Here is a 15,351-nt window from a genome sequence, read left to right on the forward strand (position 1 = left end):
AGCAAAAACTGCTATTGAATCTACATAGTGAAAAGGTGCCTTGTTCACTAATTTTTCTTCAAAATATTTTCCAATTATTAATGAACATATAGAGTCTACCTTATGGTTGGAAAGGTGATTGTGGCTAACTCTATATCAATGTTGTGTTCAAAAATGTGTTAATTGAAGAAAAATAAACTGATACAACTTTAAGCGTGTTACCAAAAGCAAAGGCAGAGAAGGCCTTTATTCAGAAATGAATGCAATGTGTGATGATTTTCTTCCTTTTCTAGAACGTATCAAGTAATTCGAAGAACCCTAAAGCAAGCATTTGCTGATTGCACAGTGATCCTGTGTGAACACAGGATAGAAGCAATGTTGGAATGTCAACAATTTTTGGTGAGTCTTATACATGCACTTAGGATCTCATTTTCCTTGTGAATTTGATAACCATCTCTTATTTGATCATTACTGCACCTTGCACCAGTGTTAGAGACTATTACTTAAAACATGTGTCACAAAATTACCCAAAATTTTCTCAAAATAAACACACATGTTCCACTTGGATTTCAGCTATGAAAGAGGCACTGAAATTTAATGCACTTAAAATAGCAGCATATTAACAACAGGGCAGGGATTAATCAGAGATCTATGCTTTTCTAGGCCTTTGTTTGGGAAGCAAGTCACAAAAGCATTTCTACTATTAAAATATAAAAATCCTATTGCTTCTTTTAATAACTAGCTCTTCCTTGGATACAGGTAAGGATTGTTTTTCTTACAATATGACTTGTGCTTTAACATACACCAGTTGAGAGGTTTGCTTTATTTCTCTAGTCATTATTTGGGACTCAGGTTAGGACCTCTGGCTAGCTCCCTTCTCATTATGCTTTTAAGACTGCCACAGATTCCTTCAAATGCTATTTACAAATTTACTTTGGTTTAATGTCAAAGATATATGGAGCATAATATATCAGGTTATCTCAAGAGGTAAAATATTTCCTTACTGGAGGATTTTATTATCATTATTTTTATTGAGCACAAAGTGGCAAGTTACAGAGCAGATTCATTATCTGTTGCCCTTCTCTAGACAAGGTCAAGGGATTGTGTAAGGGTCTTAAATTTTGCTAACCTTGCATTTGCTCAACTTTAGCATGCAAGCCACACATTTTAAACTCGGGTGTACCCTGGCCAGTTTGGAATTACTAGGCTTCAGATCCAGTGTTGAAGAAGTCCCATGCTTTACTGTGCTGTGAACTCAATTCATTTTTAAGTTATTATATAAGGAATCTGTCATAAATCATTCTTGTTTTTAAAGCACTTCAGCTCCTCTAACATTATCTGAAAAAGTGCATTGCTTAGCACTGTGCTAATTTTTGGAAAGGAAAAAAAAACCCTCCAGTTCCTGCAGATTAAAATATGGCTAATTTTATAGATGGCAGAATCTCCTGAAGGCAAGTGGTTGCATCAATCCATTGTGTTATATATGATGATTGAAAATGAGATGCTGAAATAAAGGTACAGGTTGACCCATTGTAACAATGAAATGTACAAGACACTATGTTGAAAATGAACTTTGCAACTTCAGGGGGTGGGAAGAGAGGAGTTGGGGATGTGAGGAGGGAAGGGATGGTAGATGAAAAACAAAGGAGAGGGTAGCAATGCTCGATAGGAAGTATGCTCATTGCCTTACTGATGTAACTGTAACCCCTCTGTACAGAATGTTTACAATAATAAATATATACAAAAAAGTAAAAAAAAATGAAAGGCTACAAGTGCTATGTTTTTTTTTTTTTTTCTTCAAGCCTGTTCCAGTTTTGGTCCCTGCTCTTGTCTGACTTGCCATCTGATTGAGATCTTACTGTGCCCTCCTCTAGGTCATAGAAGAGAACAGAGTGAGGCAGTATGACTCCATCCAGAAGCTTCTGAGTGAGAAGAGCCTGTTCAGGCAGGCCATCAGCACCTCAGACAGGGTCAAGCTCTTCCCGCACCGCAACTCCAGCAAGCACAAGTCTCGATCCCAAATTGCTGCTCTGAAGGAGGAGACAGAGGAAGAGGTCCAAGAAACCCGACTCTAGAAAGTGTTACAAAGGATTGCATGAGACAGAGGCTCAGAGTTTTAGGAGAACTGGAGGTCTTTGCTTTGGGAAGCAAGGATAAAACTTTCTTTCTTTCTTTCTTTTTTCTTTAAAGAAAGGGGATTCTTTGGTAAGAGGAACTGAGGATACTCAGCTGGCTCTGGATAACTGGCTTTCTGGCCATGATGAAACTGTGTGAGAGATACTTCAAATCCTTGAAGATTTACCACTTGTATTTTGCAAGCCAGTTTTTCCTGAAAGCACTTGCCCTTTGGTAGTCATTGGAAAGGAGCTAGAAACGTCAGCCAGTTCAGTTGTTCAGCTTATTGTTCAGTGGTAAATCTGGTTAATCTGTATTATTGAAGAACTGAAATCAATTAGAGATATGATTAAGTAATGACAACTGGAAACTTTAGTGGATTATAATTTATATCCTGTTCTCTCTCCTCTCTCCAAGATATTTAGACACACAACTCTATTGTCTGCCAAGCATTCTGGCAAATTCCAAATGAATGATGGAATACTGTGGGAGCAACAAGGCAGCCCATTAAAATATGCCTCAACTTCTAGTGACAATGTCCAGACATTGGAAATTAGAGTTAGTATCAGCCAGCTCTATCAAAGAACTAAATATTCAGATGCGCAGAATGTATTCCTGACCTGCAGAAAGTAGCTGGTGTATGGACAAACAGGGGGAATGTGATAGCTCCTTCAACAAGGAAGTTCAAATGCCTTTCTTGCACTCAGGAAACAACAGTCTCTTAAGATCTCTGACCTGCAGGATGACTGCAGAAGCTCCAGGCACAGAGTGAATAGGTAGGTAGCTCCATGGGTTGTCCTATCACAGAAATATACAGGGTGATGGTAGTATGCTTTCAGGATAGCTGTGTGTACAGAGTGGAGAGAGAATGAGAGACACCTGAAGAACATTCAATCATGAAGTAGTTTTATAAGCTTCTGTTTTATAATTTTGTGATACAAATGAAATTTTCTCTAGAAAATATTTATTTTACTAATGCTTCACACTCCTATGTAACAATGCTGTATTTTAAGAATGATTATATCCTGAATTATATTTGTATAAAAGCATTTTTATATTTGAAATGTTGACTTTTTATGGTACAAACTATTTTTATGATCTGTGATGTTTCAACTGGGGCGGGAGGAGGGTGATAATGACCAGGAGCTACAAGTCATCTGTATGGTGGAGAGAGAAGCCTTGGGGTGAGGCAGATGTTGGACACATCTGTATAATTCTTGGTCAGCAACAAGGCTTCCCTTGTTGATGCAGTTCTTAAGAAAATGGTACCAAAAATCTCGCTGTTCCTATCAAGGATACACGGACCTCCCACTCCAAATGAACCCTTAAAGAGATTACATTATATTTATTTCTGTAAGAAAATATCACATGTCAATAAAAGCCTATTATTTGTGAGAAACTCATCTGTTTCCAGGTGCTCGTTCATCACTTCTGAACCTTTTGGCCATGATCAAGTGCAGGTGTGCTCACTAGTCATACCTATGAAATCTCTAATCGCAGATGCTAAGCTTTATGAAACACAGAACATGCATCTTTTGGACAGAATCCCTATGAGAATTCAACATGAATTAGGACACACATTTTAAACTTGTCTTTTGGAAGTGGAGGTGTGGCTCAGGCGGTGGAGTGACAGCCTTGAACAAAAAAGACGAGTGAAAACACAAGAGCCTGGAGTCAAACCCCAGTCCTGGCACTAAAAAAAAAGAATGAATACAGGAGTAAAGTTGCCTTTTTTTTTTTTTTGGTCAGTCACGGGTTTTGAATTATGGGCTTGAGCCCTGCCCCTGAGCTCTTCAGTCAAGGCTGGTACTCTACCACTTTGAGCCACAGCGCCGTTTCTGGTTTGCTGGTGGTTAATTGGAGATAAGAGGCTCAGGGACTTTCTTGCTCTGGCTGGCTTTGAACCATAATCCTCAGATCTCAGCCTCCTGAGTAGCAAGGATTACAGGCATAGGCCACGAGCACCCAGCAAGTTGTCTTTTTCAATTATGGTAGGGTATACATTTTATTTATCCTTTTAGTAATCTTAAAGTACACATCAATGGCACTTGGTAAATGCACATTCCCTTGTATTTCAGTTGAGAAGAATGGTTTTTACGTTGAAACACTGAACAACTTTGTCCATTAGACAATAATTCCCTTGCTCCCACCTCTAAAATCATGATTTTGCTTTCTATGACTATTATTTTTTTTAGTGATCTTTAAATCCCTTATGGGAGTGAAATCATTAATCATAGCATTAGTCTTTTGTGCCTGGTTTATTTCACTTAGCATAATGTCTTCTATTATTACCTATGCTAGATATTGTGTCCTAGAGTTTTCTTCCTTTCTAAGGCTGTGTGTTGTACATTTGTATCATATGTGGCTTATCCATTTATCTGTAAATGCACTCTGTGGATAGTGTGAATAATGTTTCTGTGAACATGAGTGCACAAGTGTCTCCTCATGTTTATGCTTGCATGATGTAGGGAAGTTGTTTGTTAGTTTAAAAAGAAGGTTTGCAAAACCAGCAATATATCCCATGTGGGTGTGTTACAACTTCTCAACCAATGAGTCTACACAGCCACATCATGATCATCCAAAGATAATCCTTTATATTAGAGTTCATTCTTTGAGGTGGACGTTTTGTTAGTTTTGAGAAATGTGAATATCATGTCCTTAGCATCATGCAGAGCAGTTTCATTGTCCTAAAAACTCTCTCTGTTTCCTCACTATCATCCCTCCCTTCCATCCTCCCTCACTCATGATTCCTGGCAACCCTCATTCTTTCACTATTTTAATAGCTTCGCCTTTGCTAGAACGTCATCAAGACAGAATGATAAAGTAGTAGCCTTTCAGACTGCCTTCTTTCACTTAGTAATTTACATTTATTATTCCTCCATGTTGTTTTATGGCTCATTGTCTTCGCTGCTGACCAAGAATTCATTTATTTGGATATACCAGAGTTTATCTGTTCATCTACTAGACACCAGTTCTTAATGATTTTGACAATTTTGAATAAAGCTGCTAACATGTATACAGACATTTTTGTGTACATATAAGTTTCAACATCTTTCAATAAATAATAAGGAATGTGCATTCTGGATCATATGATAAAAGTATGTTTAGCTTTGCAAGAAAGTACTAAATTGCCTTTTTTTCTCCATACTAGAATCTGAACTCAAGGCCTCATGCTTGAGTCACAAGCTCAGGAAGCCATGAACTCTCTCCCTAGCTCTTGAACTGGAAGCCCAGCACTTTTTTTTTCTCAGAGTTTTTTTTTTTATTGTGAAGATACTATACAGAGGGGTTACAATTACATGGGCAAGATAGTGAGTACATTTCTTATCAAGCATTGTAGCCTCCTCCTTTGTTTCCCCTTCCCATCCCTGCTCTCTCATCTCCCTCACCTCCCTCCAATAGGGATACAGGTGGACCCATTGCAACAATAAGATGTACAAGACATTATGTCAAAAAATGAACTATTTTTTATTTTCAAGGTGATGTTCAGAGGGGTTTCGGAAACATCAGTAAGGTAATAAGTACATTTCTTGTCAAATTTGTTACCCCTTCTCTCATTTTTCTCCTACTTTCCCTCTCCTCCAACACCCCCCCCCCCAAATTGTACAGATCATTTCCAACATATTGTCTTGTGTGCTTCACTGTTGCATTGGTTCCCCCTTGTCCTTTGTCTCACCATTCTGTTGTTCCCCTTCCCTTCCCTAATTCAAATAAATGTACATACAATACCAGGGTGCCAAAATCAAATACAGTGACAACAGGGGATCTACCATAGGGGGAAAAACATACAAAAGAAACAAAAAATCATATAGTACCTTAAAAACCACCATAACAAAGAAAAACCTCTTGTGTCCATGTTTTGGATTTCATTTTCCTTAGCATCATCTTATATGGTCACATGTACCTAGCTATTGAGCTATTCTGCTCATCTAAAATTATCCTAGATATATACTAATTATTGCAGATAAGGGAAACCACAGGACCTACGTTTCTTGGGTCTGGCTTACTTCACTTAATATTTTTTTTCCACGTCTTTCCATTTCCATACAAATGAGGTAGTGTCATTCTTTCTGATGGAAGCATAGAATTCATTTATATATATATGCACATATATATATATATATCATATTTTCTTGATACACTCATCTACTGAGGGGCATCTGGGTTGGTTCCATATCTTAGCTATGGTGAATTATGTTGTGATAAACATAGTTTCACTGGTAGCTTTAGTTTGGTCTTGTTTGCAACACAGACTTTTGATTTTAATAAATTCTATCTCATTGACTCTTTTCCCCCAAGGATTTTGTTTTTGGCATTGTGTTGTGATTGACATACACCAGGGCAATCCTTTGTTACCTTGAGGTACTTGTATAATCATGAATTTTATATTCAGATATGATCCATGTTTTGAATGGTATTTTTGAATGGTTTAGGGTTTAAGTTTAAATTAACTTGTCTAGCAATATTTATTGGAAATAATTATTTTTGCCCAATTTATTTTCTTTGTTCCTGTGTAAAGATTAGCTGATTATGTGAGCTGGACTATGAGTTGGATACTCTACTCCATTCCATTGACCTATTTTTTTGTTTGTTTGCTTACTGATATCACACTACTTTGATTAGTATACCTTGAAGTTTGGTTAAGTAGAGTCCTTCAAGAATGGAAAAAGAGAGAGATGGGGGTGAGAAGGTTCAGGTATAACAGGAAAGATTCTCAAAAGTAATTAATATTATTAGGTTGTTTGTTATACCTATCTTATAAATAAACACACACATATAGTGTTTGGATAACTTATTTTCCATTGCTAATGAGTATCTACAGGATGATACAATGTAACTGAAGTAAAATATTGCCATTTAAACAGTATCTAAACAATTTCTATACTAAAGAAAGAAAGTCAGGTGTAAAGTAGTACCTGTCTCAAGAGGACAATCTAATGGGGAAAAATGGGGGATCCTGTGAGACTAAAGCCAATTTAATATGAAATGAACAAAGCTAATGTTTGAAAGAACTTTATTTGCTTTAGCATCTGCGAAGACCCTGTGCCTTGATTTCATACTTATAATTTTGTAATGCTTGAAAAGAGTTACCTTCTAAAAATACTATAGAAGACATATGTTCTTAAAAGCTTTGATATGTCCTTGAATAAGAGATAAGAATTCAGAGGTGGAATCCATGTCAGTTGGTGGACAACTGGTGTATCTAGGGCAGGTTGATATATGAAGTTCTATTTAGAATGAGACTTTGTGTTTAGATAAACTGTATATTTGAACAAGTAGAGGTAAGAGGAAGGGCATGTTAGGAAGAGTATCCTACAAGATCTGGGTCATTCACAAAATTCAATTACTTATTTCATGACTGAAGCAAGATAAAGTCTTGGTGAACTTTTGTATCCAATGTTTTTTAAAAAATAAGTTTTTTACTCTGAAAATACTGTACAGAGGGATTACAGTTACATGAGCAAGGTAACAAGTACATTTCTTTTGTAGTTGTAGGTCGTGGGGCTTGAACTCTGGGCTTGGGCGCTATCCCTCAGCTCTTCAGCTCAAGGCAAGTGCTCTATCACTTGAGCCACAGGGCCACTTCCACAAGTACATATCTTATCCAGCATTGTTGCCTCCTCTTTGTTTTTCCCCTACCATCCTGTCCGTCCCACCTCCTCAACTAAACCTCCCCACACCCCTACCCCTGCCTAAATTGTAAAGTTCATTTTTTCGACGTAGCATCTTGTACACCTCATTGTGCAATGGGTCAACCTGTATCCCTATTTAAACATTTTGTTTTTTTCCTTCCCTTCCCCAAATTATACCAACGTCGAATACAGTGAAAACAGGGGTTATACCATGGGGGAGGGATATACAAAGCAACAAAAAAATCACACTAGAAACAATACATTATAAATACATTAGAAACAATAGCAAGGAAGAAAAAACCACTTGTGTCCCTATCTTGGGGTTCATTTCACTTAACATCATCTTATCTGGGCTTTTCTTCTTGTCCCAGACATATACTAGTTATTGCAAATTAATTGGGATCCCTCAATCTTCACCTCCCAAGAAGCAAGTATTACAGGCTTGAACCACCACACATGGCTCTCTTGTGGTTTTAACCCTTAGTGTTGTCCACATAAGACCTTCAGCAATTTATCAACTTCAGTTCAATTTTTTTCACTGTGGCTTTGGCACCTGTGGAAGGTTTTGCTCTAAAGCTTCTGTACAGGTATGTTTGTGATTCTCTCTATCGCCCTGACTGTAGTTTAGTGAGAAGTGGTCTCTTCTATACTCTCCCCTCTCTGACAGAAGAGATATTAGCTGTTTTAGTTCATTCAGGTTTTCAATTGGGATTGCAGTGACTTTTAAACTCCTTAAGTGCTGGCCTAGAACTAGAGTACTTGCACTTCACTTTAACTTAAAAATAAGAACTTTGCAATGCTGGATAGAGTCAAATGCAAACCTGTTGGGACAACAGAAGTCCTAGTTTCAAAAGTCCACTTGTAGAAAGAAACCCTGAAGTAAGAGGGAAAAGTCAACACTGGTCACTCAAGCTCCATTGCTCATCTCAACACTCAGCTCCTCTCCCTTTCCATTTCTAAAACTAAAATGACTTTATCCACACACTTTCTATTGTGAGCTATTTGTTTTCTCTATTCATGTCTTCAGTTTTAAGCTTTATTGCTCAGTCAGTCAAAGCCCACACCCATTTGACATACCTTTTCTTAATTTATTTCTCACACCTTTCACTTTGCTCTTTTATTTTAAAAAAAGCAAAAGCTTAAAGCTAATACATTCCATTCAGTAGCCAGGGATTTCCAGGGTTGAGAAATTACTACCTTTCCTAGTGAAAGACTAAACAAAACCCCAAAGTAAATATTTTAGTAGTTGGTTAGATCTTCAAATACTATGCAGAAGACAATTTAGAATGAAGCTCATAAAGAGCTCCATGTAAAACCTGTTTGGCCTGTTAAAACAGGTGCGAACATCACAATTTCCTACAAAAAAATTTCAGTGACAAAATCCTATAAAAGATAAATACACTAAAACTCCAAATCAATAAATTGGGGGCAAATAACTGTAAAATCTGAGATCACAATCTATATCCACTGACAAAGAACACAGAACTCATATTTGGGTGATTTCTCACAGAAATAAGATTTCTTGCAAAAGTTTTGTTGACTTTATTCTTAATTCGTTACAGTAAGAGTACCCATCTGTTTTTTAATAACTTATTTTCTATACTTTTACAATGATGTACTGTGAAATGCCCCAAAATTTATAAGTACATATGCTAATGTTAACCTTTAATTTTAGGTAGTACAATAAATTACTTTTTAAATTTAAGTAACTTCTTTGATCCAAAATCTTGATATAGTTCTAACGTATCTTCCATTAGCCAAAGCTACAAGTGTACTTTCAATACAGGTAAAGATTTTGTTCTATTGTTAAGGATAGACAATTTCTGAAATACCAACATAGAAATGAGTATAGAATCTCACACCCAACGTAAGAGAATTTCTAACACATTTTATTTGTAGCTATTTTGAAAATTGGAAATTAAACCTGAGTAGGTTGAAATATAAATAGCTCCTTAACATTCATTTTTGCCATGGATGTAGCAGTGATTAACTATTATAAGATAGAATGCTGATTAATAAAACCAAAAGTGAATTTTATTTTGATTGACAAATATTGGCATACAAGCTTTATAAAAATAATAAAATATTAAAAATATACAATGGGATTGATCCCTATACTAATGAAATAAAAATAATAATTTTCCATAATTCAATAACATAAAGAAATAAGCTTTCCTTGTTTTATTAAAAAAAAGGATAATAAGAAATAACAACAAAAGGGTTCAATATAAAACTTAAAAATAAAAAGAAAGGAAGGATACATCAATTATGGTTGATTAGCTATCATTTTTGCCAAAGTTCGATAAGCTAATTTAAAACCAAACTATTTTTTAAACCCAATCTGCTCTCTTCCATTTTGCTTCTTCATCTGAGTAAGTGCAAGAAGTTGACCATTATTGTGAAAAGATAAAGTTATATAAGAAAATGTATGAGCATAGACAATCCTCTTACAGGGAAGGAATTTTAATGTCATATTTTCTTTTCTCCCACTTGGGTCAGATGCTCCAGTGTCCTTGAGGAGCAAAGTGATTGTCCTTGGTAGGAATCTACATCTGCATTTTCCCTTGAACCAAGCAATGTTTCCAGGTTATTTAGCCATAGAAGTCAAATTAAACATCCCTAATGAACTTGAGATGCCTATGAAAATCTTTTGCCTTTTCTGGTCAATTAAAACTTGAATTAGGGGCTGGGAAGGTGGCTCAGTGGTAGAGCGCTTGTCTTGCATGCATGAGGCCCTGGGTTCTATTCTTCAGCACCACATAAGCAGAAAAAAGGCAGAAGTGGGGCTGTGGCACAAGTAAGGGCACTAGCCTTGAGCTGAAGAGCTGAGGGACAGCACCCAGGCCCAGAGTTCAGGCCCCATGACTGACCACAAACAAAACAAAACAACAACAAAACAAAAAAAAAAACTTTAGTTAATAGTTACCAAGGCTCTAAGTGAACATAAATTAAAAGGATGAGACAATCTATAGAGATCTTGAGGGAAATGATGAAGACGGAGATAATATGGGAAAGGAAAAATTCAGACAGATCTGAATTTAAATCTAAGTTAAAACTGTATTTCATGAAAGAAGTGACTCGCTTAATCAAATGCTGTAGGTCAATTAAGATGAGGAATTGAGAGGCCACTGGATTTAGTAACATGAGTGCCACTTATGAGGAACATTTTAGTGGGATATAAATATTGAGAAGAGTGAAACTAGAGGCAGTGAATGTAGACTTCCATGAGTTTTGTGTTCAAAAAGGGAGAGAAATAAGTGATAAATGATCTAGTGATTGGTCTTTTTCTTTTTAAGGGGGGGATAAACTGGGACAGTAGATAAAAGATGAATTAATTATAGGAAGAAAGGAGTTGATAGAACTGTCAGAGAATTAAGAATTGTCCTAGAATATCCTGAGTCCCTGAGAATATCCTGAGTCTCTTCCCTGCAAGGGGCACAAGAGGAAGAACCAATTGTAACTGTTCAAAGGATAGTTACAAGAGGTTGAGAAAAGGCAGGTTGGTAGATGTGGCCATAGAAAATGTTAAGGCATTTTTGTGTATAAGTTTTCTTCTAGTGGACTTTATTTTTATTGTAACATGAATAAAAAGTTACCAGTTAATTATAAAAATAGAAAAATGTATATACAAGGTGCAGGGCACTGGATAAGAGAAAATAAAAATACTGAGGATTTAAGGAGAAAGAATTTTAGATTCTTATCTAAAGCAGTTTCCTCCAATTTTTCAATGTCCTGACACATAAAAATATTGAGAATATTTGAGTGGCAATTGGAAAGGGACTTGAAGTCCTAGACAGGGAGGCAGGAAGTACTGGTTGCCACTGGTTCTGTCCACATGCCCAGAGAGCTAAATAAATATGTTCTGAATGTTGGTTCTGATTGGCATGTGATTTGAACAGCTTTAGAATAACAAGTGATCATGAATGAGACTAGAAATAGAGCCAGGTGCAGTAAAGTCGATGTGCCTGGAAAGAAACTAGTCCGGATGGTTGTGTGTTTAGTCATTGTAGACATGTAATAAGTGAAGAAATAGATTAATTAGGTGTGAGATATGCCTAGCAAGAAGAGAGAAGAATTGAGGGAGCATATATGCAAAAGAATAATTATGTGATCATGTAATACAAACTGGGCAAGATGTGAAATAAGACAGAACTATTGAAACAATGAATGGTTCAGAATGTGAATATGATGGTGTTTCACTGTTTATTTATAGTGTTGGAATAGCAGAAGGAAGGAAATGATAGGGGGGAAAAGGGCTTAAAATTGAGATCATAAATGGAAGGAGGGTGCTAGTAATGACAAACCCAGGGCATGTATATGAGTAACATCTGAGAAGTAGTCATGGTATTAAATTATACCAATGGACGAAAGCAACAAACCTGGAGATAATGTCTCTGGTTAATGAAAGAGACAGACCCCAAAGTTCACAGAAGACATGACTATCAAAACGAGTGTTAACTCAATATGGTTTTAGAGTTTGACATCAAAAGTTTGAAGTAGGGCATTTGTGGTCGATGGAATCTCACTGTGCGGAAATGAGGTGGAGGAATAAGAAAGCCATCATCCTCCATATACCTCTAGGCCTATAGTTCAAGATGTATGGAAAAGAAAACAGCTCAGATGAGAGGGGACCAGGAAGGAAGGATGGCTGGGTTGTCAGTAGAATAATGTGGTTGAAGAGTTGGCCATGTGTTTGGAGATGCAGGAGATTTTGCTGAAAGAGCCATGATTCTAGCAGGCACAATTGCAGGTGTAGTGAGTTCTAATAGAAGGAGCCATGAATCGTGGGATAAAGTTCAACTTGGAGACTATCTTCTTGTTACTATTACAGCTGTTCTTGTAACTACTGCTGAACAAAAGAACTCCAGAAAAGTTCAGTTTCTACCTAAGAGACTACAGGTTATCTAATTTCACTTCTCAGAGAACATACTTCTTTTTTGTAATTGGTGCAAAATAATTGTGCAAAGTGTTTTCGTTGTGATATTTCCATATATGCATATAATAGAATGTGTTTATTTTTTCAGACAGACTACATTTTCTCCATAATCTACTTTAAAACTTACCTCACCTTCTATTAACCATTCTGTGAAGCTCTACAAAAATGACTACACTCAGAAATAAAATATGAGAGAGAGAGACTTTTGTCATAATCCCTTGCTTTAAGATAATTTATCCTGGAAAAAAAAGATTATATATTTCTTTCCAATTAAAATCTCTATATCGAGTTTCCTTTCTGATTTGAACATTTATTTAAATAGTAAGCAAAACCTTAATTCCATCTTGAGCTTGCATGTTGAGACATGAACTTTTAGATGCATGTGTATACAGTTGTTTATGTATGGATATAGACCTGGGCAGGGTGCTGGGGCATGCTGAATGTGCTTTCCGAGGATGGGTTTCTGTTTATGGATTCCATGATATTTATTTATATGTTTGTTTTTGTTGGCTGTGGGGCTTGAACTCGGAGCCTGAATTCTGTCCTTGAGCTTCTTTGCTCAAGGCTAGTGTTCGACCCCTTTGAGCCACAGTTCCACTTCTGGTTTTCTGTGGTTATTTGGAGATAAGAGTCTCATGGAATCCCCAAGTGCCCTTCCTCTGTTGCACGCGCGGATCCCCGGTACCCAGTAGTCAGTTCCCGTGGCCTAGAATGGCCACAATGGCGGCCGCCACTCTGCTGTGTGCCATGTCCCGCTTTAGCGGTCTCTGCGCCAGTCCTACCCCATTGCTGCATGGTCTGTTGCGGCCGCTGAGGACCCCGGCTTTGCCCCTCTTGTGTCGGGGCCTGGCCGGGGAAGCCAAGAAGGCCTACGGGTGCGACAAACTTCATGTGAATGTTGGTACCATCGGCCATGTGGACCATGGCAAAACCACACTGACCGCCGCTATCACCAAAATTCTAGCAGAGGCAGGTGGGGCTAAGTTCAAGACGTATGAGGAGACTGACAATGCCCCAGGAGAGAGAGCTCTGGGCATCACCATCAATGCTGCCCAGGTGGAGTATAGCTCTGCTACCCGCCACTATGCCCACACAGACTGCCCAGGCCATGCAGATTATGTTAAGAATATGATCACAGGCACTGCACCCTCAGATGGCAGCATCTTGGTAGTGGCACCAAATGATGGCCCCATGCCCCAGTCCCGAGAGCACTTACTACTGGCCAAACAGATAGGGGTAGAGCATATTGTGGTGTACGTGAACAAGGCAGATGCAGCGCAGGACTCTTTGATGGTGGAGCTTGTGAAGCTGCAGATCCGGGAACTGCTCACTGAGTTTGGTTACAAAGGGGAGGAGACCCCAGTTACCATAGGTTCTGCTCTCTGTGCCCTTGAGCTACGTGACCTTGAGCGAGGAGGGAAGTCAGTGCAGAAGCTGCCGGATGCTATGAACACTTCCATCCCAGTGCCCACCCGGGACCTAGAGAAGCCTTTCCTGTTGCCTGTGGAATCTGTTTACTCTATTCCTGGCCAGGGCACAGTGGTGACAGGTACATTGGAGCGTGGTATTTTGAAGAAGGGAAATGAATGTGCTCCTGGGACACAGCAAGAACATTCGTACTGTGGTGACAGGAATCGAGATGCTCCACAAGAGCCTGGAGAGGGCAGGCAGGGGATAACCCTGGGGCCCTGGTCCCAGGGTTGAAGCGAGAGGACCCGAGGCGTGGCCTGGTAATGGTCAAGCCAGGTTCCATCCAGCCCCACCAGAAGGTGGAGACTCAGGTGTGCATCCTCAACAAGGAGGAAGGTGGCCGCCACAAGCCCTTTGTGTCCCACGTCATGCCTGTCATGTTCTCCCTGACTTGGGACATGGCCTGTCCTGTCATCTTGCCTCCTGGGAAGGAGCTTGACATGCCTGGAGAGGACCTGAAGCTCACTCTAATCTTGCATCAGCCCATGATCTTGGAGAAAGGCCAGCGTTTCACCCTATAGGATGGCAACAAGATTATTGGCACTGGCCTTGTCACTGAAACAAAACCTATGACCAATTTAGATAAGAACATCAAGTGGAGTTGAGGCTGGACTTGTGCTCAGGCTACTTGAGTTTAGGCGACCCTGGCTAGTTTTTCCCTTTGTTGATGCCCATGTGGCATGGGCTGAAACCCCAGAGTGCAGCTAGATGGACACTTCCCCTGGTCATAAGGGGTGGCCTGCCACGGGAGGGAGGCCAATAAACTGTTTTGTGAATACTTAAAAAAAAAAAAAAAGAGTCTCATGGATTTTCCTGCCCAGGCTGGATTTGAACCTCGATCCTCAGTTCTCAGTCTCCTGAGTATCTACAGCTACAGGTGTGAGCCACCAATGCCCAACACCATGATATTTTTATTTGCAGTGATCTGTGTGACTTTCATTGTGATTCATCTTCATAAACATTTCAAAAACCCTGTGCAATGAAGGACAGATAGAAAATTCCAGGATTCTGTCCAAGTTCTAATTGAGATACAATTTCTCACCTTCATAATATTTTATTGAGCAACCAGTGTTAGCAAATTCGTAGATTATTCACAGCAGTTTGATTATCCCGATACTGCCTTCTTCCATGCCTACAAAAGGGTTTTGCAATAAAGGCAGTTAGCATCTATAATAACATGTAGGCTGTGAAGCCACAGGGAAGAAATAGGGAGGAGAG

The 15,351-nt window shown here is 38.6% G+C and overlaps 1 protein-coding gene and 1 pseudogene across 1 annotated transcript in view; both read left to right on the forward strand.

Annotated features, from left to right (window-relative positions):
• The window catches only part of Cftr (CF transmembrane conductance regulator), a 143,985-nt gene extending 141,851 nt beyond the window's left edge, over window positions 1-2,134 (forward strand). The window contains exons 30-31 of the mRNA XM_042695895.1: window positions 273-378; window positions 1,854-2,134. Of these exons, the coding sequence (XP_042551829.1) occupies window positions 273-378; window positions 1,854-2,054 (307 nt within the window). The 3' untranslated portion in view covers window positions 2,055-2,134. The remainder of the gene's footprint in view (window positions 1-272; window positions 379-1,853) is intronic.
• An 11,176-nt stretch (window positions 2,135-13,310) lies between these two features.
• Window positions 13,311-14,887, forward strand: LOC122121811 (annotated as a pseudogene).
• Window positions 14,888-15,351: the final 464 nt, after the last annotated feature.

The sequence above is a fragment of the Dipodomys spectabilis genome, unplaced genomic scaffold (genome assembly GCF_019054845.1).
Source record: "Dipodomys spectabilis isolate Male_0828 unplaced genomic scaffold, ASM1905484v1 ptg000197l, whole genome shotgun sequence".
Lineage (NCBI taxonomy): Eukaryota > Metazoa > Chordata > Mammalia > Rodentia > Heteromyidae > Dipodomys > Dipodomys spectabilis.